General features: G+C 34.3%; 1 protein-coding gene across 1 annotated transcript in view; it reads right to left on the bottom strand.

The window, feature by feature from the left end:
• Positions 1-797: 797 nt before the first annotated feature.
• The window catches only part of LOC120772949, a 35,190-nt gene continuing 11,139 nt past the window's right edge, over positions 798-24,848 (bottom strand). The window contains exons 2-6 of the mRNA XM_040101851.1: positions 13,145-13,309; positions 9,510-9,749; positions 7,305-7,405; positions 1,802-2,145; positions 798-1,704 (exon numbers count right to left, since the gene is read on the bottom strand). Coding sequence (XP_039957785.1) covers positions 1,037-1,704; positions 1,802-2,145; positions 7,305-7,405; positions 9,510-9,749; positions 13,145-13,207 — 1,416 coding nt within the window. The 5' untranslated portion in view covers positions 13,208-13,309 and the 3' untranslated portion in view covers positions 798-1,036. The remainder of the gene's footprint in view (positions 1,705-1,801; positions 2,146-7,304; positions 7,406-9,509; positions 9,750-13,144; positions 13,310-24,848) is intronic.

The raw sequence follows: 24,848 nt of genomic DNA on the forward strand, positions 1-24,848 counted from the left end.
ATGATTAACATTTGACTCAAAAAAAAATATTAAAATATATTATTTCTAATAACAAAAATTATTTTCGCAATTTTTTTTTTTCAAAAACTTTATTAAAAAGTTTTGTTTAATTTAGTAAAATATTAATAATCTTTTACTTCATTCTTTATTTAAATTTGTTGAACTAAAAATATTTAAATCTTTTTTACTAAAAAAAATTGTATTAAATATTATTAATTTTTTTTGTATACAGTATTAATAATTTTTTTTGATTGTTTATTCCAATTTTTTGACTCAAAAAATTTTTTCGAACTAAAAAATATTTAAATATTTGTTTTGCATACAATATTATTAATTTTTAATTCCATTTTTTATTTCAATTTTTTGACTAAGAAAAATATTTAAAAAATTTATGTATAGAATTTGTTAATTTTTTTTTTTATTTTAGTTTTTTCAGCCAATATTAATATTTTTTATCTCATTATTTATTCCATTTTTTTGACTCAAAAAAATTATTAAAATTTATTATTTTCGGAAAAAAGAAATTTTTTCTAACTTTCCAATTTTTTTTATTCAAAAAAGAGTTTCTTTAAATTTTTTTAACACAATATTAAAATTTTTTCATTGTTTATTCCAACATTTTCACCAAAAAAAAATTAATAAATATTATTTTTAAATACATATTAGTTTTTCATTTCATTCCTTATTCCATTTTTTTTTACTCAAAATAAAAAAAAATATTTGAAAAATTTATTTAGAATTTTTTTTATTTTTATTAACATTAATATTTTTTATTAAATTATTTATTCCAGCTAATTTATACAAGTACATTTTATTCGGGTCGATTATTATAATTTAATCAAATTATTTTATCATAACCTCAATATAAGTATAGTCAATCAGTGCTTATGTGGCTTTAGCCCAAAAATGTCTATATTCGTACTAATCCTAAATATTTATTAAAAAAATACAACCTAACATCAAACTAAAAACTAAAGTAAACATTGACTCATTCACTAGCACCTAAAACATAACCTACAAAACATCTGCTAGGCGCCTACAGCGCCACATCGCGATATTTCCGATAATCGTCGGACTCATTGCCGAGCGACAGTTTACTGTTCGCCGTTATGTAGGGATTCGTGTAGTTCGCATAGTCGAAGCCGCCATAATACTGCAGCTGCTGTGAGTTGCGCCGCGGCAGCGGTTGCGCCAACACCGTGCCCGAGAAAGGACCCACCGCCGAGCCGCTCGACGGTCGCCGATAGACGCCCGTGCCGTGCACCGGATTATTTAAGTAACCGCTCAGCATGGCCAAGTAGTATTGTTGTTGTTGTGTGTAGTTCTGCAACAAATTGTTGCCATAGGCAGCCAACTCGTTTTGCACCTTCGTAATGCCATCCAAATTCTCCAGCGAAATGCAGTTGCGTGTCAACTTGCCCGACGACGACGACGCCTGTGCGGACTTCTCTGGCGTGCGTTGACGCTGCTGCGGCGGTGTGGGCAACTTCGGCTCAATCGAACAGTAGATGGGATCGTTCACCGAACCGATGACCGACGGCGGTGGCTGGTGCTTGTTCGAGTCCTGTATGCTGTTCTTCAGGTCGTCAATGGTGATGTTGAAGTATTTGCCGTTTTTGTCCTCCGTGTCGAGCACGTAGCGCGGATTATACATGCCGGGTAGCGTGCAGCGCAGATCCATAAGCGATTGGGCGCGATTGCCGGCTGAAACGGAAATGAAGAAAAAAATGCACACACGCAATTAATTACTTTGCTGGCTTTGCTTGATTTTTGTTGTTATTGTGGTTGTGGCGTCACTCACCGTTGCGCATCTGCACGCCGCTGCCGCCGTGACCGTAAGCGTGGCCGTTGAACTGTTGCATGTACTGTGGCATGAAGATCGCCGCATTGAATTCGTTTTGTGAGCCAAACAACGGATTATTGTTGTTGTACATGTTCAGGCCTTGCGCCTGCGAGCCGGCCATATTGATCTTGGTCGGTTCGCTCACCTCGTAGCCGGCATTCTCGAACGCGCCGCTCTGCCGCCGCTTGCTGGCGCGTCGCGAGTCGGCCTTCGCGATCGGCACGCTCGGCGGCGGCGTCTGCAGCTGGAGGCGTGTGGCCAAGCCCTGCAGTTGTGTCAGCACCTGTGTCTCGCGACGCCATCTGTGGGTGTAAGGAGGAGCAGTTAATAGAGATAAACGTATGCAAGCAAAAGACTTAAGCGACAAACTCGCACTCAAGTCAAAAATGCAAAATAAGCAAAAAGAAATATTTTAAGCTGCAAAGCGCGTGAGCGCGCCACTTATTATGGCATGCACATAGTATTAGCTAACAAATCAACAGCAACAAGCATATTTCAGTCAAAAATTTAACGCACGAAAAAATTTCAACGCGTTTTGCTGCCCAACTTCACTGGCAAGCACTGGAAATCAGCATTTTAATTGCACTTTTACTTTCCTGGCTGGATCTCATTGCTCTTCGGCAGACGCAGCCAAACGCAAAACTGAAGTAATGAAATAGAAAATATAAATATAAATCAACAGCAAAAATCCGTCAGTGAAAATTCGCATAAGTTTTTGCGTGCCGTGCTTTTGAAGTCGCTTTCATTGGTCTTAAGTGCTCAGGTTAAGAAGAGTTTAACTATTATTGTCATTAAAGTTAAAAAAATTCAACTTTTGAAGGTTTCTTTGGCTCATGAAAATGTAATAGAAAAAGTAAGGAAGTGTTAAACTGAAATCGTTTAAGTAAATATCTGCCAAATTTTATCGGCAAAAATCTGAAAATAATTGTAAAAATATTTGCTTTTTTATATGTAAAAACTAACAGGTGAATTGAAATGTCCCCGGCCTAGCATAGTAAAATACAATTTTTAATTAATTTTTTGTTTATTCAACATTGTTCTCTTTATGGGTGATATACTGATTATAGCGGCACGCGTACTTTTCGTTACCATTTTTATACTCTCGCAACAAAGTTGCTAAAGAGAGTATTATAGTTTTGTTCTCATAACGGTTGTTTGTAAGTCCTAAAACTAAAAGAGTCAGATTTAGGGTTATATATACCAAAGTGATCAGGGTGACGAGTAGAGTTGAAATCCGGATGTCTGTCTGTCCGTCCGTCCGTCTGTCCGTCCGTCCGTGCAAGCTGTAACTTGACTAAAAATTGAGATATCATGATGAAACTTGGTACAAGTATTTCTTGGCTCCATAAGAAGGTTAAGTTCGAAGATGGGAAAAATCGGCCAACTGCCACGCCCACAAAATGGCGAAAACCGAAAACCTATAAAGTGTCATAACTAAGCCATAAATAAAGATATTAAAGTGAAATTTGGCACAAAGGATCGCATTAGGGAGGGACATATATGGACGTAATTTTTTTGGAAAAGTGGGCGTGGCCCCGCCCACTACTAAGTTTTTTGTACATCTCTCGGAACTATAGGACTACTATAGCTATGTCAACCAAACTCTATAGAGTCGTTTCCTTCAGGCATTTCCATATACAGTTCAAAAATGGAAGAAATCGGATAATAACCACGCCCACCTCCCATACAAAGGCTATGTTGAAAATCACTAAAAGTGCGTTAACCGACTAACAAAAAACGTCAGAAACACTAAATTTTACGGAAGAAATGCCAGAAGAAAACAGCACCCAGGATTTTTTTAAAAATTGAAAATGGGCGTGGCCTCGCCCACTTATGGACCAAAAACCTTATCTCAGGAACTACTACACCGATTTCAATGAAACTCGGTATATAATATTTTCTTAACACCCTGATGACATGTACGAAATATAGGTGAAATCGGTTCACAACCACGCCTTCTTCCAATATAACGCTATTTTGAATTCCATTTGATGCCTTCTCTATATAATATATACATTAGGAACCAATGATGATAGCGGAATAAAACTTTACACAAATACCGTATTTGAGAAATATGTAAATGACTGATAATGAAATCTCGATTATCACTTTATCATGCGAGAGTATAAAATGTTCGGTGACACCCGAACTTAGCCCTTCCTTACTTGTTGTAGTATGATTTGTCCTTTGCTTCAAAATATTTCCAGCGAGCATTCTTTTGAGATTGAGAACAGGAAATAGTCGCCGAGAGCCAGATCTGGAGAAGACGCTGGATGCAAAAGCAATTCGAGAACCAATTCATGGATTTTGCCATGGTTTTTACGGACTTGTGGCACGGTGCATTGGGTTGGTGAAACAGTGGTCAAGCTATCTTTTTCTTCAAATGCGTCCGAGTTTCGACAATTACGTCCTTTAAACGGTCCTTTAACACTATGTAGTTAATAGTCGATGTTATTGGTACTTCTTTTTTCAAGGCAGTCAATAAAAATGATTCCATGCCCATCCCAATTCCGGATTCATCGTGTGCAGTCTGCATGGTTGGCGGACGATTGGACTTCGGATTGCAATGGTGCAGCCATGTTTCATCCATTGTCACATATTGACAACCTCTTGTTTATTACGCTTCAACATCTGCAAACACTGTTCCGAATCAATAACTCGTTGATTTTGGTCAAAAGTGAGCCCGAGCAGCAACCACTTTGCACAAAGCTTTCTCATATCCAAATATTCTTGAATGATATAGTATATTATAGACGTCCAGTTGATATCTTTAGAGTACCCGCTATCTTGGAAAACTTCACTTCACGGTCAACCAAAATTATTTTTTGGACTTTTTTGATATTTTCATCGTCTTCGGTGCTCATTTCACAATGTTTAAACTTAGCATACCAATCCTATTTGGTTGATTTTCCGGTGCCAGTGTCCGGAAACGCGTCAGTAAGCCAAGTTTTTGCTTCAACTGAATTTTTTCCCCACAAAAAGCAATATTTTATCAAGACGCGAAATTCCCTTTTATCCCTGGATTTTTTGTCGAATATATCAATCAATCTGTGGGTTCTAGTATTAAAACTTTAGGAAGAACATTTGACAGCAAGCCTTTGTGCCAAAAATGGCTACTTCTGAGAAAATTTATAAGAATTATATAAGAATTTTATTTTTCCGATATGTATCGGTAAAATGAAGTGAAAGTATAATATTGTATATACTATAGCTAAATGCCGAAAATGTGGGATTTAGATCCGCGAATTTCTCCAGCCTCATATATTACATTTAAAGATTTTGTGTAGTTCAGAATGAAATAGCGATTCACCAGCCTTTGATTGATGTTTACCTCATGTTACCCATCTATTAAATTTAAACCCTTTGATTGATTTTATATAACATGCATACATATATATTAGTTGAGTTAATAAAAACTGCTCTTAACATTGTATTAATATTTAAAACTATGCTCAATTAATGCTTCTGCATTTGAGTCATCGGAATCATATTATTATTTTCTATGAGAATGTTGAGCTATAGCGAGTGATGTATACAAATAACTGGTCCTCAGTAACTATTTCCTGTTCTCGGTTCTCAAAGGAAAGCCCACTGGGAGGAAATTTTCGTCGAATGCCGAGGCTGAGGACTATTTTGAAGCAAAGGACAAATAGAACCACAAAACTGGTATCGAAAAGTTGGAGGGTGGCTATAATCAATGTATCACCCTTGAAGAGAACTATGTTGAATTAAAAAAAAAAAACGAATTTTGCCAAAAACACATGTGAATTACTATGGTCGGCCGGGAACTTTTCAATTGCCCTGCAATGTAATCATGCTCAAGCATATGGTAGTAAGACGAGAGTCTGTGTATACATGGATTGGTGTACCCTTAGAGTTGCTACAAGCCATAGTATGGGAAAAGTAGGGAAAATTTATAGGCGTGTCGAAGGGGGAGGAGTTGGTGGATAGACGATTGCTCGTTCTCAACTTTCTTAAAATCTGATAGAGGACATAAACCATCAATATTATTAAAGAGACTATAAGTACAAATATTCTTTTTTAATTCTCAAGGAAATGTTGTGCTTGCACAAAGACGAATTATTGTAGCTAGATAGGTAGCGCTTTCCAAAGATAAGTGAAGCAGATGAGGCAGATATAGAGCGTGAAATGTTCTCCATAAATCACTCTCTCCCCATATATCTCTGCCTCCTTAGTTGAAAGAAGCAGGTAGAGTGAGCCCCTGCTTCTTTCAACTATTTATATCTCACTTTAAATCTTTCTTTTTCTATCTCTCTCTTTGGCAATATCTCTCTAGCGGCATGGTACATAAGAACTTCGCCTTTTACCAATGCAGTAACTAGGAGTCAATGGATGTGATATGAGATAGTTAAAGCCATACTCAACCTATTTACTACATTAAATGCAGCTATGTAGTAAGTGAGTGAGGTTAAATACTCATAGAAGATTGTTTGAAATGTTATATAATATACAGAATTACGAGTTTCAAAACATTTGTTATCCCACTCAGCCTCTACTCTTTCTCTGTCTAACTGTCCTTACCCTTCCATTTCTTCTTCTTAGGAAGCTCAGAAGCCGCCTTTCAAGTTTCTTAAATGTTCAAAATGGTACGAGCGGATATTATGTGGGTTCAGACCAACATCGAAATGCAAATTCGTTAGATTGAAGTCGCTTTTGGGTTGCCCGAAACACTTTACTAGACAATGGCGATGTTCTCTTGAGAGTTACCGCTTTCTTAAAGTATTAAAAACGCTTATTTATCCTCCATTTAGCAAAGTGGAGGTCTTTAAAAAGATGAAGTGATCCTAGCAATGCCCCCTCAAGGGCAAGATATGGGTATTGTGGAGTTTTTAGACATACGGATATCCCAAATATAGTGGGAATGGTCGATTTTAATTAAAAATCTTCAACTTCTGTTAAAAGAAGCGGCTGTAAAGCTTCGACTACCAAGCCAATAGACTTTTTCCTATTAGACAACCAAATATAAAAACCAAACTAAAAAAATCGGCGAATTTAAAGTTTCCCACAGCGGTCGGCCACCTCCTTCACATACACACCTGTCAATCATTTGGCTAGCATAAGTAAACACATAAATATGTATGTTTTTATGCCATATTTACATACATATGTACATATGTGTGTGTATACATATAAGCTGTAGTGATTAGAGCATGTAAAATATTCGCAACCTTTCGTTTATTTCACCGCCAGCAAAGCGGTGGCATGCCACAACACCTGCCGGCGAACCTGATTCCTAGACCAGTTGCAAAATGTGGGTTAAAAGCGAATTTCGGCAAGGTCGAAAGTAAAATTTCAATGCTCACTGTGCTTATGAAGTTACACGCTTTTCAAAGTGGCTAATGGTTGTTGTTGTCGTTATTGACTTTTTTGCTGTGAATTGGCTTTTGCTAGTTAATGTTAATGTGCTAATGTTATTCATAGTTTTAACTTTTGCTCTTACCTTATACCGGTTGGTATCACACAAATTAACGCAAAGCAATTTATCACCAGTCTTACGAGGTAGGAAATGAGCTCGGTGAGTCCATGCACCGATTGTAGGCCCTGAGAAAAAAGAGAGTTAAAAGCGAAATTTGAAAAAGTGAAAAGGAAAGTTATGAAAAAAACTACATTTTAAATACAAATAATTATAGTCAGCGGCGTAGTTAGAGGAGGGGTATACATTTTTGGGGGGATATGGTTACCCCTGGATTAAATAAGTTGAAAAATCTCATAAAATTATGCAAAAACGACATATTAAATGCAAATTGTTATAAGCAGTGGCGTAGTTAGAGAAGGAGTTTATATATTTTTGGGGGTAACCCCTGGAATAAAAAGGTTGAAAAGCTTCATAAAATGATGAAAAAACGACATTTTAAATAGAAATAATTATAAACAGCGGTTTAATTAGAGGAGAGTAAATAAATGTTTAGGGGTTTGATAACCCTTGAAATAAAAACGTTGAAAAACTTTATAGAACGATGAAAAAATACGTTTTAAATACAAATAATTATAAGCAGAGGGGTAGGTAGAGGAGGGGTATATATATTTTTGTGGGGTTTGGAAACCCCTGCAACAAAAAAGTTGAAAAACTTCATAAAATTTTTTTTTTAATTTTTAATTTACGTTTCAACTTTTGTACAATTTATTTCTGCTGTAGATCTTTTCAGTGGGAACTACAACTATTTACTAGTTTAAGGTCACTTCTAACCGCTGATTGTGTTACTTCATAAACTTTCTATTTCTAGAATTTCACTAACAGATTTAGAAAAAGCAAAACGTCGATTTAAAAGCTTTTTGGCTTAGCCGTGGTTTGAATCCATAATCTTTCGAAGTGGTATTCATACTCTACTTCATCTATAATCAACCTGATGCATATATTGCAAAAATTTTATTTTATTTTTTTGACCTTGAGACTTCAATATCAGAAAACGATATCATTCGATATCTCGAAAAAATTTTAATGAATTGAATTGAATGAAAATACTTCATAACTTCTCATAATTTCATGCTAGTGAGTACCCCTGGTCTTAAGGGGGTATTCTAGTCTAGAACTTAAAATAAATCGAATTTTTTTTTATATTTTCAAAGTTTAACTATTCAAAAATATGTGTACAAGAGGATTTTTCCAAATTCAAATTATTTTCGGAGATATAGGCACTTTTCTGACCCGGCATCCAAACTGGTTCGGCCGGAACTAATCGAACAAAAGACTTTACGCGAAACTTTAAAGGCGTTTTTCTCAAAACTGACTTTTTCGGAACGATACCCACGATTTCTCAGGTTCTACAGGACCGATTTACTTGAAATTTTTATAGAGTCTTCCTTGTAGGCTTGTCTATGGTTGGAACTAGCCCCATCCCCAAATTTTTATTTTTATTATTTTTAAAAAATTCGAAATAGTCAGAAAAAGTGATAAAATTTTTTTTTTCAGGCAGTCGCCATTTTGTGAAAAAAAATTTTCCCCACTTTTCCGCAGTTCCGACCATTGCGACATTATTCTAGATTAATAATCTTTTTTTTTGTTTCAGATAACTAGGAGGGTTGAAATCATGGGCATGGTCACTGGTCATGGAAATTTTTTAAAGACCCCCCACTTCGTCAGCTCATAAATTTTTGAATTTTTTTACTTTTTTCAGTTTTTAATTTTTTTCTGTACTCTTCTAAAATTAACAAATAACTAATAAGAAAATGGATAGTAAAAATATTAATTGCCTTTTTTTACGACACTTTAAAAATTACCTGAAATTCATGCTTCTAGACTAGAATATCCCCTTAAAATAAAAATATAAAAATTTTTAATGAAATTAATATACAGATATAGATACGTTGAAACTGAAATTATAACGGTAAATATGCTCCACATAAGAAAAAGGTGAACACAGCTAAGGTCTTCAGTTATTGCCTGTAAAAAATAAAAGCAGAAGATTCACTAAACCCCCATTTAATAAAATTCGAACTATGCCACTGAAAATAATTAACACAGAGACGAAAAGATAAGAATCATTAAAAACATATTTAAATTATTTATAGCAATAACATCTCATATTTTTCTCTGCCTAACTTCAAACTCTCTTCCCTACTCTTCTTCAGTACATGAGTAAATAAGCAAAAGTGATATAAAATATGTACATATGTATGTATGTATTAATGAATACATGTATCTTACCCAGTGCTGCGTTGTCATAATCATGACAAATATCAGTTCCGGTATTGAAAGTAGCCCAATAACGACTGACCATGCGAACAGGCCCCACGGCAAACCGGTGACCAGTCCATGTATGAGTATTGTTGTTGCCACAAAAACTATGAAGAATTGTGTGCAAAGTATATACGATGACATCGGCAAATCGCCATGCGCTTCCAATATCCAAGACACTTCGCACGAGAACGCACCCAAATAGACGATCTGATGGGGAAATATGAAAGGTTAGTGATTTTGATGGCGTAAATATGTACATTTATGAAATTATGTGAAATAATAATAAGGTGGAGTATAATTCGGTTGGAATCTAAATTATATTTTTTTTCTCAAAAGCTCGTCTCTCTCTTATATTGGTTGTTGTCCAAAGTGTAAACTCCTTATAAGAACTTGATCCTGAATCGTAAGGTTGTATGACAGCTATATGCTATAGCGGTCCGATATCGGCCTTTCCAACAAATTAGCAAATTCTTGGAAAAGTACGTGTGCAAAATTTTAGATCGATATCTTAAATACCAAGTTCAAAACGCAGATGCGTCTTCTTCTCTATTGGAGTAGATACCGCTTACCAGGCTATAGCCGAGTTTACAACAGCACGCCAGTCGTTCTTCCTTTTCGCCAATTGAAGATTCCAAGTGTAGCCAAGTCCTTCTCCACCTTGTCTTTCCAAAGGAGTAGATGCCTTCCTTTTCCTCTGTTTCCCCCGATGGGAGAGAGACTCCGTCGCATTCACCCCGGTGGATGAACGTTTAGCCACAATTCGCATCAAAGTGAAGTTCTTCAAGTGGGAGGAGGGTAATCGTTGGGTATTATTATTATTATATCGCTGATTTGCGCCCACACCCCGACGGAAGAGAAGGACGATGTGAACAAAAATGCCTTCTATGAGCCCTTGGAGTGTACCTACGAGAGCTGTCTCCGCCACGATGTCAAAATCGTGCTTGACGACTTCAATGCCAGGGTGGGCAAAGAAGGTATCTTTGGCACAACAGTCGGTATATTCAGCCTCCACAAAGAATCATCCCCAAATGGGTTGAGGCTGATCGACTTCGCCGGAGCTCGAAATATGCTTATTTGTAGTACTAGATTTCAACATAGAAAAATTCATCAAGCTACCTGGCTGTCTGCGGATCGAAAAACCAACCAGATCGATCATGTTGTTATAGACGGAAGACATGTCTCCAGTGTTTTAGACGTGCGTACGCTCCAAAGTCCTAGCATTGGCTCGAACCACTATCTTGTTGCAGAAAAAATACACTCCCACCTTTATGCAGAAAAAACGCACGTCAACAAGCACAAAGTAGTTTTGACGTCGAAAAGCTGTAATCAACAAGGACATCTGAATGAGTTTTTACTCGACTTGCACTCCTGCTCACTGAGAGCACTTATCAGTAACTCGGTAAAAAGGAATTGTCGGACGGCAATTCAAGCTTTTTACGTACAACTGCAAATTAAACTATTGGTTTTCGGAAAAGAACAGCTGGTACGATGAGGAGGGCCGCGCCGTAGTGGAGAGGTAACAGACGCAACTCGCGCAACGTTACAATTGACCACAAAACGTGCGGGATGGATAGATACCGAGAGTTAAAGAGGGAAGCGAGATGCATTTGCAGACAAAAAAAGAAAGAGGACGAAATGCGTGAGCACGAAAAGCCTGACAAGCTGGACTACAGGGGTAATGCTTGAAAATTCTACTAACAGAAGGTTTCAAGAAAACTTAATATCATGAAACGGTGAAATCGGTTCCCCAATAGATAACGATGGAGCAGTCGTTCCATTACCTAACGCTGAAGAAGTTCGAATAGCAATTACCCGTCAGCTGAACAACAAAGCGGCCGGAACCTGTGGATTGCCGACTGATAAGAAATATGCATCTGATTGTTTGCAAGATATGGCCGGACGAAAACATCCACGGAACTTAAGTGTGCTCTGCTTAATCCACAAAAAGTAGACCCTCCAATCTGTGCCAAATACCTTGGGATATGCCCTCTCAACATCGCATATAAAGTTCTAGCTCTTTATTTTTCCTTGCGGGACCGAAGTCGTAGATAATTTCGTCTATCTTGGAACCAGCATTAACACCAACAACAACGTCAGTCTAACGCAGAATAACTCTTGCCAACAGGCAATTGAGAAATAAAGTCCTGTCTCAACGAACAAATACCAAATTCTACAAGCCACTCATCATCCCCGTCCTGCAATATGGTGCAGAGGCATGGATTATGACAACATCTGATGAGTCGTCGTTACGAGTTTTCGAGCGAAAGGTTTTGCGGAAGATTTCTGGTCCTTTGCGCGTTAGCCACGGCGAATATCGCATTCGATGTACGAGACATATGGCAACATTGACTTAGTTCAGCGTATAAAAAAACAGCGGCTACGCTAGCAAAACTGAAAAAATGAAAACATTCCCGCTCTAAGTGTATTCGACGCTGTACCCGCCGTGGTAAACAGAGGAAGACCAGGTGGAGAAGAACCCGGCTGCACTTGGTATTTCGAATTGGCGCAAAACAGCGAAAAGGAAGAACGACTGGCGCGCTGTTATAAACTCGGCTCTAACAGCGAAAGCGGTGTCTATGCCATTGAAGAATAATAAGAACAAGATACAAATAAGAAAAAAGAAATTTAAAAAATAATAAAAACATCAGCCAAAAATTCGCTATACAAATTTTAAAAGTCTAAAAAATATTTTTTTATTATTAATATTATTTTTGAAAAAAAAATAATAATAAATAAAAAAGTAAATAGAGAAGTTATTAATTAACAAATATTTTCACACCAAAACAAAATTAATTTACATTTAAATCAGCATTATTAAATAAATAACGGTATTATGTATGTATGTATGTATGTAAAAGCGCCAATCATGCAACGTAGACAACAAAGATGCCAGCAAACAAAGGCAATGAAATCAACGTGAGAAAGCGAAAGTAAATCGTTCAATCAAACAATCAAGCGGCCAATCAAGCAGAGAGAAAAACTTAATTTTTCAATGTTACACATTTAATTGTTGTCTAACTGTTTTCACCAATGCGCGCTGGCAATGCTGCGGCTATCGATTACACAATGCGCGCACTGCTATTGCTGTTGTTGTTGTGCATTTATTTTGATTGTTTACATTTAACATGCTTATTTGCGTAAATAGCGGTAATTATATGGTAACTGTTGATTTTATTTGCATGTGTGTGTGTGTGTGCTGGCGTGTGTTTAGGAAATATTTGAGTTGTTTGTAAAGATAAAAAGCAAATACAAAACCAACAAATGTTTTCGTTTTCATTTACTTTATTTTCACTGCAACGCATTGATGCTGCTTGTTGTTTTTGTTATTTTTTAAAGTTTTTTTTGTGTTGCCAATTATATCTTAGCGTTTTGTACTGTGGCATCTTTTTGTTATTGTAATGATAGCTATTAATTCGCATAGCTGACACCGCAAACAACCGTTACAATAACACTTGCCACCATGCAGCTCAAACTAACGGAAATGTCTAAACAAACCAAGCACTTTCCACACATGCCGGCGACGCTATATCGACATGTGTGTGTGTGTGTGTAAATAAATTTTATACATACTTGTTTTTGTTGTTGTTGTGATTGTCACTTACCAGTAGCAAGCCGGCCGCCACGCAGCAAATCATAAATAAATTGGCCTTTATGAAGCGCTCCATTATCTGATCATTCCAAAAGGCTTGTATGCTGTTTGTATTGTTGTTGTTGTTGTTGTAGCTGCCTTTGCCGTTGCTCTCGTACTGCAGCGTTTCACCGATGGCCTTTTCATAGTTCATTTTGTTGTTATTTTCGTTGTTGTTGTTGTGATTTTTGAATATAAAAATTTTCAATTAAACAAAAGCAAAGTTTGTCACATACAGTTATACATCTGTACAAATATGTATATATGTATGTATGTATGCTGAGGCTATAAGCAAATCAATAACGGCATAAAAAGCATAAAGCGCGTCTCGTCTCAATGACAAAGCTTATTGGATGCTGTGCGAATGTTCGAGGCGTTTGAGTGTGTTTCGTGCCTACTCTGACTGTTGAGTATTTTCGTTTGAGTTGAGTCGTTGATTGAGTGAAGTCGTTCGTTGCGGTCAACACCACAAATTCTTTGGATGCTTTGAATATTTTTTTTTAATTGTAGCGCTTTTGTCAATTTTTCTTGTTTTTTTTTTGTTATATTTATTTGTTGTTGTGTTTTTTTTTTAATTTTGTTGTCTTTTCTTAATTTTTGTTGTTTTTGTTTTTTTTTTCTTGTCTCGTTTATGGTGAATGTGCTTATTCTTATGCTAAATTTGGCCAATATAAATGTTTGTCTATGTATGTATGTATGTAGGCATGGGTTTATGTACAACAACCTCGCTTTGGTGACACCTTTTCGAAAGCCGCTCGTTTAGTTGTTAGTAATTTCGTTCGAATCAAAGCGTTTTTTCTCGAACATATCTTTATTCTGTTATTGTTAACTCCACTGCCAATAAATTTATTATGATTTTTATTGTTTTTTTGTTCGCCTTATGCGCGCGTATTTAATATGTTTTGGCTTTTTAGTTTCAATGTTAGAAGAAGCGTTTTGTTGCGTTAAGCCGCTTACGCTTAACTCGGTATTTGTCTGTTTGGTCGGTTTTTTTGTCGCGCTTTCAATGTGCAGTTAGTTTTGCTGAAATGAAATGAATTTCCACCATCTTTAATGTTTCGATAGTTTACAACAACAAATGAGCGTGTGTGTTTGTTTAGTAAGTGGAAGGTAGAATTAATGCAGAGTTCAATGAGTTTGTAACAACATGAGCAATGTATGTGTATGTATGTTTGTGTTGTGTTTGTATGGATGTATGTGCACATGTTTGCGTGAATGTATAATATTTTTTCCTATTTTATAATATATAAGCGCATAAAAGAAAAAAAAATTGGAAGAAAAAATCATTTTAATGATAAATAAAAAAGTGCCCAAAAATTAAAATTATTTCAAAAATTAATTTTTTATTAATAATTATTACTAATTTAATTTAAAAATGTTATTTGGCAAACATTTAACAAAAAATAAAATAAAAATTTAAATAATAATAATTTAATAAATATTCAACAAAATAATTTTAATTGATGTAAGAAGTTTTTTATTTAACTTTTATAATTACTTTTTAATAATTACTACATAATAATAACTTTTTTTAATAAAAATTACTTTTTCTAACCCTGGCCGGGCATAGTCAAATCAAATCAAAAAACTAAGTAAAAATTGATGAAAGGTTAATTGTAGTAAAATAAAAGAAAATATAAATATTTTTTTCTAAGGCGTCAAAGGCAGATGCAGCTAGTACGCCATACTATGATAGATATAATATTTGATTATGTGCCTAATAAATAACAATAATAACATATTTTTTAGTTTAAAAAATTAATTTAATAAAATTTAATTTTTACTTTTTATTGAAATTAATTATTATTGATCAAGGATTTTTATATTAAAATTATTAGTTAGCAAAAATAACATAAAATAAATTCCAAATATAAATAAATAAAAACAAATAATTATGAAATTAAAAAGATTAATTTTTAATTAATGAAATCATATTTCTAATATTTAATGAAATTAAATGTTTTTTATGACGCAATTAAAAAAAATTAATTGAAACAATTGAAATTGCCAAAAAATTTAAGGCAAAAATTACAATAAAAAATGAAGTAATGATAAAAGGTTTAATTTTGTTTAAAAAAAATACATTTTAATAATTGGGAGGAAATTTAAATAATTATAATAATTTTAAAAAAATTAAAAAATAAAACTTTTTTAATCAATAAAAGAAATTTTAATTTTTAATATTTAATCGTACAATGAAATTATTAATTTGTAATTATGAATTTTTAGATTAAAAACCAATTTTTTATTTAATATTTTTTTTTTTAAGAAGTATATCAAAAAGTTAAACATAAATTTAACAAATGATTAATTTTGATGAAATGAAAGAAAATTATTTTTTTTAACTTCAAAACAATTATTAAAGAAATTATTAATTTTTTTTGCATTAAAATATAATTAAATTAGAAAATTTGAAATTTAATTTAATTTTTTTATACAATAAAAAATACAATAAAAAAATTAAAGGAAATTTAATTTTATTTTTTTGATAATTTTAAAAGCTTTAATTTAAAATATAATTAATTGCAATTAAATTGTAATAAATTAAATTTTTTTAATTATGTTTTTTTTTTTGTATTTTATACTTCTTTACTTATTTCTTATTAAATATTTTTTTATTAAGATTTAAATAAATTTCGAATATTTACCATAAAAGAGTGTTTAAATAATAAAAAAATTTAAATGAAAAAATATTATTTTTATTAAATAAAACATTTTAAATTCATTTTGCGCAAGACTTAAATTAAGTAGAAAATTAAAATTTTAATATAGATTAAAGGCAGTAAAATGGTGTGCTTCTTACACAATTTGATCTACATAAAAACTCTTCAAAATTTTTGTTGAATTCTGTTGATCTGATAGGCCTGTTCTCTATATACCCCGTTCAATTGTTATTTCGTTTTCGGCAGTCAAATATATAAATCTCTATTTGACCTCTTCCATTATCTTATTCACCTTTATCAACCCTCGAATTTCATATAACTTAAAACTAAAACTATACAAAAAGTTTGCACAGCACAAATTCGAGCTAATAGTAATATGTTAAATAGCCGTTTTTAACTAAAATTATTTTCTTCGTGACTTATAATTTAATATCTTTCTATGAAGCGTTATTTGTATTTTGCACATGACTGTTTACTCCTTTAAAGCCCATTTTCTATTAAACGGAATATAGTATATGAACAATATTTCACAAATTCCATAAGCGTTAAGCATGCTGACCGAGCAAACAAACAAAATCGCACAAAAGACTTAAGACACGAACTCGTTCATTCTTTGAATTGAATTCTCAAGCGATGTAATGCGCTTCAATCACTTTTATTGCCCCACTAACACAGAGCGAGTGCGCTTAATAGTATCATAAACAGTAAGTAGGTTCATAAGCTAACAAATTTTGTGACACATTTCCCTTTTTATTGCGTTTTTCATGCTTTGGCACAAGAATTTAAGCGAATAGTCAGGCAAGCATGACATTGCAGTTAAAGCAAAGTTTGCTGATACGGTTTTTTTGCGAGTGCTTATTGGTTAGAAATATATTGCCATTTAGTAGTGACATTTCAACAAATTTTCAAAATTTTATTTCATTTATAGGAACCGCCACTATCGGACCACAATTAAAGCTGTCATACAAGCTGAGCGCTCAAAATTCAGTTCTTGTAGGAAAAGCCCCTTTATTTGAAAAAGTATTTTCGCGAAATTTGGCATGGATTATTATCTAAGGCTAAGGCTACTATGTAATCTCCGAGAAAATTGTACAAAATTAGAACACTATAGCATATAGCTGTCATACAAACTCAACGATCAAAATGAGTAATAGTATGAAGATCTTTTTTATTTTAAATTATATTTTTCCAAAATTTTGTATGGATTATTTTCCAAGTCAAATGTACAATCTCTGAAGAATTTGTTCAGATGGGACAACTATAACATATAGCTGTCATACAAACTCAACGATCGAAATAAATTTTTTGTATGCAGAACTCTCTTATTGGACAAGATATCTTCACCAAATTCGTAATGGATTTTTTTTCAAAGCAAAAGTATTATCTCTAAAAAAATTGTACAGATCGGACGACTATAGCATATAGCTGTCATACAAACTCAACGATCAAAATTAAGTTCTTGTAAGGAAAATGTTTTTATTTATGAACGGTACTATTATTATAACTGCCGAAATTAACATTTTTTTTGTTTATTTTTTGACAATATTTTTTTTTTTATTTTTTATCATTAGGCATCAAAACAAGTAACCTTAAAATTTTAAGCGTCTATCACCAAACCCATAAACAATAGAATATATGCTTAATAAATATCAAAAACTTTTCGTTGAAAACTGGTTATCCTGTTTTTTGAAAATAATATTATATATTTAATTTCTATATTTTTTGAGATTCAAGAAAAATTACGCCTTAGTTGCTCACCGGAAATGACATAAACGGTTCTATTATTCTTTATGAAATATAAATAGTTATCACTGACAATATTTCAGCTTTGTTCCCAGACATGACATTTCCCCAACAACAAATAACAATTAAATTAAAAAAATCATAAATTACACAAAATTAATTCTGATGATGCCTCAAACCTTGAGCCTACTGAATTTTCCATCACAAATCTCTTGGCTTGGGTGTGTTGTCACCCACACTGAAGACAAATAGCGGCGTAATTCACATAAAGACCAATTAAAATCAATGTCAGCCACTGAAAAATGCTGTGCAATACTGTAATTTGGCCAAATTCGTTGCGTCTAAGCGCATTAAAGATTCTCCAAAAACAAAAACAACAAAAATATTTGGTAATTTCAAACAATTAAGGCGGTGGCAGCAATGCGACACCACACTTTATGGCATTATTATGTCATTCATGAAATTCCTGCTAACTATTCGAAGCCACGCATATTTTTTATACATAAATGTGTGCTTGTGTAAGTGTGTGTTGAAGTACATGTAAGTATATTCAAGTGTCAAAACATTTTTAGACACGCACCCAAGCAGAAAAATATATGTTTGTGGCTTAGCCACTTGTGCAGCCGTTGACTCGACACTTGACAAGCCAAACAACAACAAATAAAAAACAAAAGAAAAACGTTAATTATGACTGCAACGAAACTATAATACCCTACACAGGTGAATTTTTTATATAATGCCATAAAAATGGGAAAAAAAATGTTTCTTGAATTATAAATAACAGTTTGTATGACAGCTATATGCTATGGTGGTTCGATCTGTACAATTTCTTCAGAGATAGTATACTTGCTTTGAAAAATAATCCATGAGAAAATTTGTGAAGATATCTCGTAAAATAAAAGAGCTCTTCATAAAAGAACTAAATTTTGAGGTGTCACTTTGTATGACAGATAAATGCTATAGTGGTCGGATCTGAATAATTTGTTTGTAGATAGTAACATTTCCTTGACAAATAACACATGTCAAAATTTTGTAAAGATATCTTGTCAAATAAAAAAGTTTTCATACAAAAAATTATTTTAATCGATCAGTTTGTGTGGCAGCTATATGCTATAGTGATCCGATTTGTACAATTTCTTCAGAGATACTACATTTGCCTTGAAAAATAATCCATGAGAAAATTTGTGAAGATATATCGTAAAATAAAAAAGTTCTTCATAGAATAACTTAATTTTGTTAGGTCACTTTGTATGAAAGCTAAATGCTATAGCGGTCAGATCTGAATAATATCTTCAGATATTGTAGCCATACCTGAGAAAATAATTTCTATTCAATTTCATGAAGATATCTCATCAAATAAAAAAGTTTGCCATACAAGTACATGATTGTTCATCATTTTAATCGTTCAGTTGGTATGGTAGTTATATGCTATAGATGACTTTTAACGGCATTTCGAATGAGCAGTTTCTTGGGTAGCAAAAGACGCATAAAAAATTTCAGCTTGATATCTGAAAAACTGAGTGACTATTTCGGGTATATACAGACCAACGGATGAGTATGGTTAAACCGTCTCAGCTCAGTTATTCAGGGTATAAAAATAAAATTCAAAATACAACAAGAAAAACGCCTTCTCAAAAATATGTGCGATTACCATTACTTAATAGCTCGGCTTGAAGCATTAAGCGTTAAGCACCGTAATTTATTGACGAGCTACCAAAATAGCTCAATTGCGTGTGAGGGTATGTACAAGTATGTCCATGTAAAACTACTTCGGCGGTGCAGTGGCACTTATTTCTCCTGCTTATGAACGACTGTACAAATATTTTTAATTGAAAATTGTCATTCATCAATTTATCGGTTTTATTGGCCGACATGCTCGCACATTAGCCGATTAGTCGCTTGTGAGTGCTGCTTGTCTTCTTTTATAGCGCGCGCCAAAATCAGACGCAAATTATGCTCAGTCTAATGAATAAATGGTGAATTTATTGAAGACATATATAAATATATCTATATCTACAAAGTATATATGTATGAGTAAGAAAAGAATAACGCGTTAAAACAATCAATGCCGCTTTATTGGCGAACGGAAGCCAAGCGACAACCGCAACATGCCGACACCGGATGAACTTTTTATCTTTTTCTTTGATATTTTTCTTAGCCTAATGCAGTTAGTGGCATATGGTAATAAATATAGTTTATAGATGTTTTTATAGCTCCTACATGCAAGTGGATTTCAGTGCACTCAGTTCCGCAATTCAATAAATTTTGTGAAGAAATACTAACAGCAAGCACTAATTCTACCAAACGCAGAGTGCGTGAAGCTCTTCACCGATCTTTGCTGACTTCCAGGGACCATAAATTACGCCTTTATCGTTTGAGGGGAATGATTTTGAATGTTGAGTTTCAAAAATCGGGCAACACTGGTTATTTTTTTATCGAGTGTGTTTCTTATTGTTCTTGTATTGGTATACTAAGCCATCGGAGAAAATTGTTTACGTTTTTCATCGCTGTAGTCACCACAGTATTACAAATTACAAAAAAATTAAAAATTACAATTTTCGAAAAAATTTCACGAACCCTTCTGTTGATGCAAAAATTCTTCACCGTTCCGTAGCTGCCTTACCTATTTAATCGTAATGTAAAGAAGTGATCTAGGGGGGGCTCGTCCATTTAATGATTCTAAATCAAAATAAATTTTGAGGTTATGTTTACTTCAGGGAGCTTCCTTTTCAAAAGCACGACAATGCCGATAAATTTCCGAGTTATGTCGCCGAATGTTAAGTTGATCTTGAAACTTTTCGAAAAATCGATTTTTTTCGTTTCACTATCGGATAGTATACACTGTATAAACATTCTCTGAAATTTTAAAATCAAAATTCAAATTATTACGGTCGCTACAGGGATTCTTGTAGCAAGGGAACAAAGTGGGGTACATAACGACTCCAACTTTTAAACGCGTTTTTCTCAGAATGGTGTTTTCCAAAACGGTTTCCACTCTCAAAGGAAGAGTTTTGAAGATATCTAATTCCAATTTGGAAAGAACATATTTAACGTACGAGAACATATCGTGTTCTTTTATGTTTCTTTTGAAATCTTCCTATTATTTTCCACGAAAAACAATAAAAAAAACGTAAAATTCGATACTTTTTGAATCCAAAGGCACAGTACAAAATGTTCTCGTACTAGTGAGATAAAAAAGTGCCCGTGGTGTCGAGAATGTTACTGCCGCTAGCGCATCAATTGAGGAAGTCTCAAATCAGTCTCTCTGTGACGTCATTGTGGCGAATTTTGCGAAAAGCTATTGTCCTACATCCTCACAAGATCAAACTGACGCAAGAACTGAAGCCGCTTGACCACCAGACTCGTCGTATGTTCATGATTAGGCTGAGCAATAACTAGAAAATGATCCGGATTTTCGACGAAAAATCATCTTCAGCAATGAGGCTCATTTCTGGCTGAATGGCTTCATCAATAAGCAAAATATGTGTTATTAGTCAAACAGCAATCCGCACGTACTCCATGAGTCAGCATTGCAACCCGAAAAAATAACGATTTGATGCGTGAATGAGTATTGCTACCGTTCAATGAATATTCAACGAATAACCGAATATTTTTGGCCCGAATTGGATAATATGGACTGGGAAAATATGTGGTTCCAACAGGACGGCGCCACAAGCAACACAGTAAATGTCACAATCGATTTATTTAAAATCAAGTTTGGTGAACGTGTTATCTCACGAAAACGACCAGTCAATCGGCCACCTCGGTCGTGCGATTTGGGGCTACGTCAAGTCTATGGTCTATGCCAACAAGCCAGCGACGATTGATGAACTTCGTGCGAATATCGAATGCGAAATTGCAGCTGTATCGGCCAATTTATGCTTGAAAACCGTCGGAAATTGGGTTCAGCGTCTTGACTTTTGCAAGCGTGCCAGTGGTGGCCATGCAAAAGAAATCGAGTTCCATATATAATGGCATCGAATGTAATTAAAAAAAAAGAGAGTTTCATTGATATCCTAAACCATTTTTGTTTTATTGAAAAAACCCGTTAGCTTCCGAAATCGAAATTAGCATCTTTTCTTCTTTATGTGTAATTTTGATACAAAATTCCATAATCATTCAATTCAAATACAAATTTCAAAGCAAATAAAAAATTATTAAAAATATTAATTAAAATTAAAAAATCGGTGCTACTCGAACATACACATCCCTTACTTATTTTTTACTCGTATTTGTACATTGTTCTTTTGTGCGAACATTTCAGGAATTTAGAATTATGACTGTGCGTATTTACTTGCTTCTTTCGTACGTGAGTTGCCGCCGCAATTGCCACTTGTGCTTTGAAGCGAAGTTGCAACGAAGAACACTGCAGCAAAGCATATTGCGCATACGGCATATATGCCACATTGTGTCTTTCCGCGCTCTAAATTGCTTCAGCGTTTCCACAACAATGCTTTCATTTTGAATTTATGCCGAAAAACATTTCGAGTTCGTTGCTTAAGTCTTTGGTTTTATATGGATAATGGTGGTTTGCAAGCCATTTTTTCTTATTATTATGAATATAAGCTTTTTACAAGAATAATAGTTAACAATTAAGTGTCAAATACTGCCCTTAGAGCTTTTTTACAGAGCTGATTCTCCAGTTTATTGTGCTTGGTTTAATTTCATCCAAGCAGTTAAAGGTCCTGCTAGTATTAAGAGACCTCTGTTGATCTGCTGGACCTGCATAAGCAGCTTTTCATTTACCAAAATAAACGTTCTAGTGTATGCTGCTAAATAATTTGTGTTCAGAACTCACAAATCACCGCGTGCAAGTCGCGCACTCCACCCACTCGCTTACGCCGTTCGCGAAGGCGTTAATTTGTGTTAATTGCCAACACTTCTCCACTTTTCAGTTAACGCACTGTCAGTTCTGCCGGCACTCTTTAAGTACAGCATATTTAAATAAACTGACTTTAGCGGTTTTCGAACACTTTCCGCACTTTGTTTTTATTGTAAATTACCCGCTTCTAACTGCAAAGCTAAAACTAACTAAAAACTATCTAAAATGTATGTATGTATGTGCTAGCGCGTAGCATAAAAAGTTAGCGGTAATGACGCGAGCAACGGCTATCGCCAGCAGCGGAAAGAGTAGTGACGCCAATGGAGACTGCGCTGCCGACGCTGCAGAATCGCCTCATTGTTTGTGTTCGATTTTGACGCTGCGCTCCATGCACAATGAGCACTTTTGTTAGTCAACAACAGCAGCAACAACTACAACAATGTAGTTTAACAAAAGTGCTTGCTATTGTTCTTGTTGTTGGTGTGGATGCCACCAATATAGTAGCACCGTTCGTTTATATATTCATTTGTGCTGCTATTCTACTTGCCAATTGAAAAGAAAAACAACTGTAAATTTACGCTGGCACGCCACACACTTTCCCCCTTTCCCCTGACTTCTACTTAGGCCATTCATTTGGCATACAAAAGAACCGTTGGAAGCAAAAGTGTGCAAGTGTGGCCACTTGCAAGTAGTCTACGCAATAAAAGACACACACACATACACATATATATGTACATATACGTACATATGTATGTGCAGACGGGTATGTGTACATTCATGCATAAATTTCTTTCTAATCAAATTGGAGTTCATATTTCTACTTCCACGCGTGTGTGTGTGTGTATGCATGTATGTGTATATTTTTTATAATATCCGTGAATTTAGACAGTTGTTTGACTTGTCGATTCGCTTTGCCATATTCACAGTATTCTTCCTGTTATGATACAAATTTTGCTATGAATATTGATTTGTGAAGTGGTTATGATTGCATACATACATACATTGTTATTCTCGCGGGTAAGTAAGACTAAGAATATATATATGTGACCTGGTCTACGGAAAGGGGGCTTAGGTGTCAAAAAAAAAGGAGAACAATTAATGAGATAACGAGAAACTGACGATTATTTTTAACAGCTTTTCCCAGAAAACTAGTTTTCGCACGTTAGCTCCCTTTTCGTAGACCAGGTCACATATAATAAGAAGAATTTTTATAGCAAAATTGTGATCAGTTATATGATCCTTAAAGGTCGTAATATAACTTAATAACTCCGACGATAACAATTTTTATAGCCATGTTAAGTAGGCCAATGAGCCACACATAGAACACTTTTGGCTCTTTGCGATACAAGATGGAATTCAGTTACTATGTCCATGAGGAGTATTCATTCTTTAGGATGCCTGCGCTTGACTTTTTATAGTCAACCCGCTTACTATTTGTGGCTTATATGATTATATCGTTATTCAATTGGAGACTCCTTTAAACCGGCGACTCCAAAAGAATGATAGAGTTTTATTGGCTGCCATGTACCTAAAATATAAAACTCCAATGTGAATACTTTATAAAAACTCAATATTCTTACGTAAGATAGTAAAAATGATAATCTGAATGTTAATAAATATCATACTTTGCCTTTGAATACATATTTGAAGTTGCTAGTTTTAATACTAAAAATGCTAATAATACGAATAAAATTCAGATCTGTATCGAAGCCCCATTCTTTAGAAGTATTTGTGGGTTTACAAGCACATACATGCATACAGAATGTCCTGTACAACTGTTTGAAGGCTACTGCATAAAATGTTCAGACAATAAACCAAACAAACAACAAAAAAGCTTACTCAAAGGGTTTGACGTTAAACACTCCAACAGAATATAAACAATATATTCCTTTAAATTCACGAAAATAAGTGGACATTATACTCTGTGCATTAGAAATGAAATTGAAAAATTGCATTTCAATTCAAGTTGAGTACAATAGTCTTCTCAAATAGAGAATCATTATTATCGCCCCATAAACATTTTTTTGAGAAAACTCTGAATATGAAATCCAAATGCTGAAAAGAAGTACAGATTAGAGCAAAATACATAATTCTCAGAAAAAAAAAATCTTTAGAAAAAATTATATGTCTGCTGTCAAAAAACTTACAAAGTACCAGACAGTGGATGCACATCGATATATCATTAAAATTAGGTAAGTGAAGACGTATGGCTTCATCATTTTACTACAAAGTCCAACCGACAGTTATCCGAGTGGACTGAATATGATGAACCCGCTCCAAATCGTGGAAAAATCCAAGAGTCGACTGGCGAGGTTATGGCGTCAGTATTTTGGGATGTGCATGGAAAAAATTTTATTGACTACAATGACAGAGGAAGGATCAACAACAGCGACAATTACATTATGTTATTGGACCGATTGAAGAACGAAATCGTAGAAAAACAATCACAT

The sequence above is a fragment of the Bactrocera tryoni genome, chromosome 3 (assembly GCF_016617805.1).
Source record: "Bactrocera tryoni isolate S06 chromosome 3, CSIRO_BtryS06_freeze2, whole genome shotgun sequence".
In the NCBI taxonomy this organism is placed as follows: Eukaryota; Metazoa; Arthropoda; class Insecta; order Diptera; family Tephritidae; genus Bactrocera; species Bactrocera tryoni.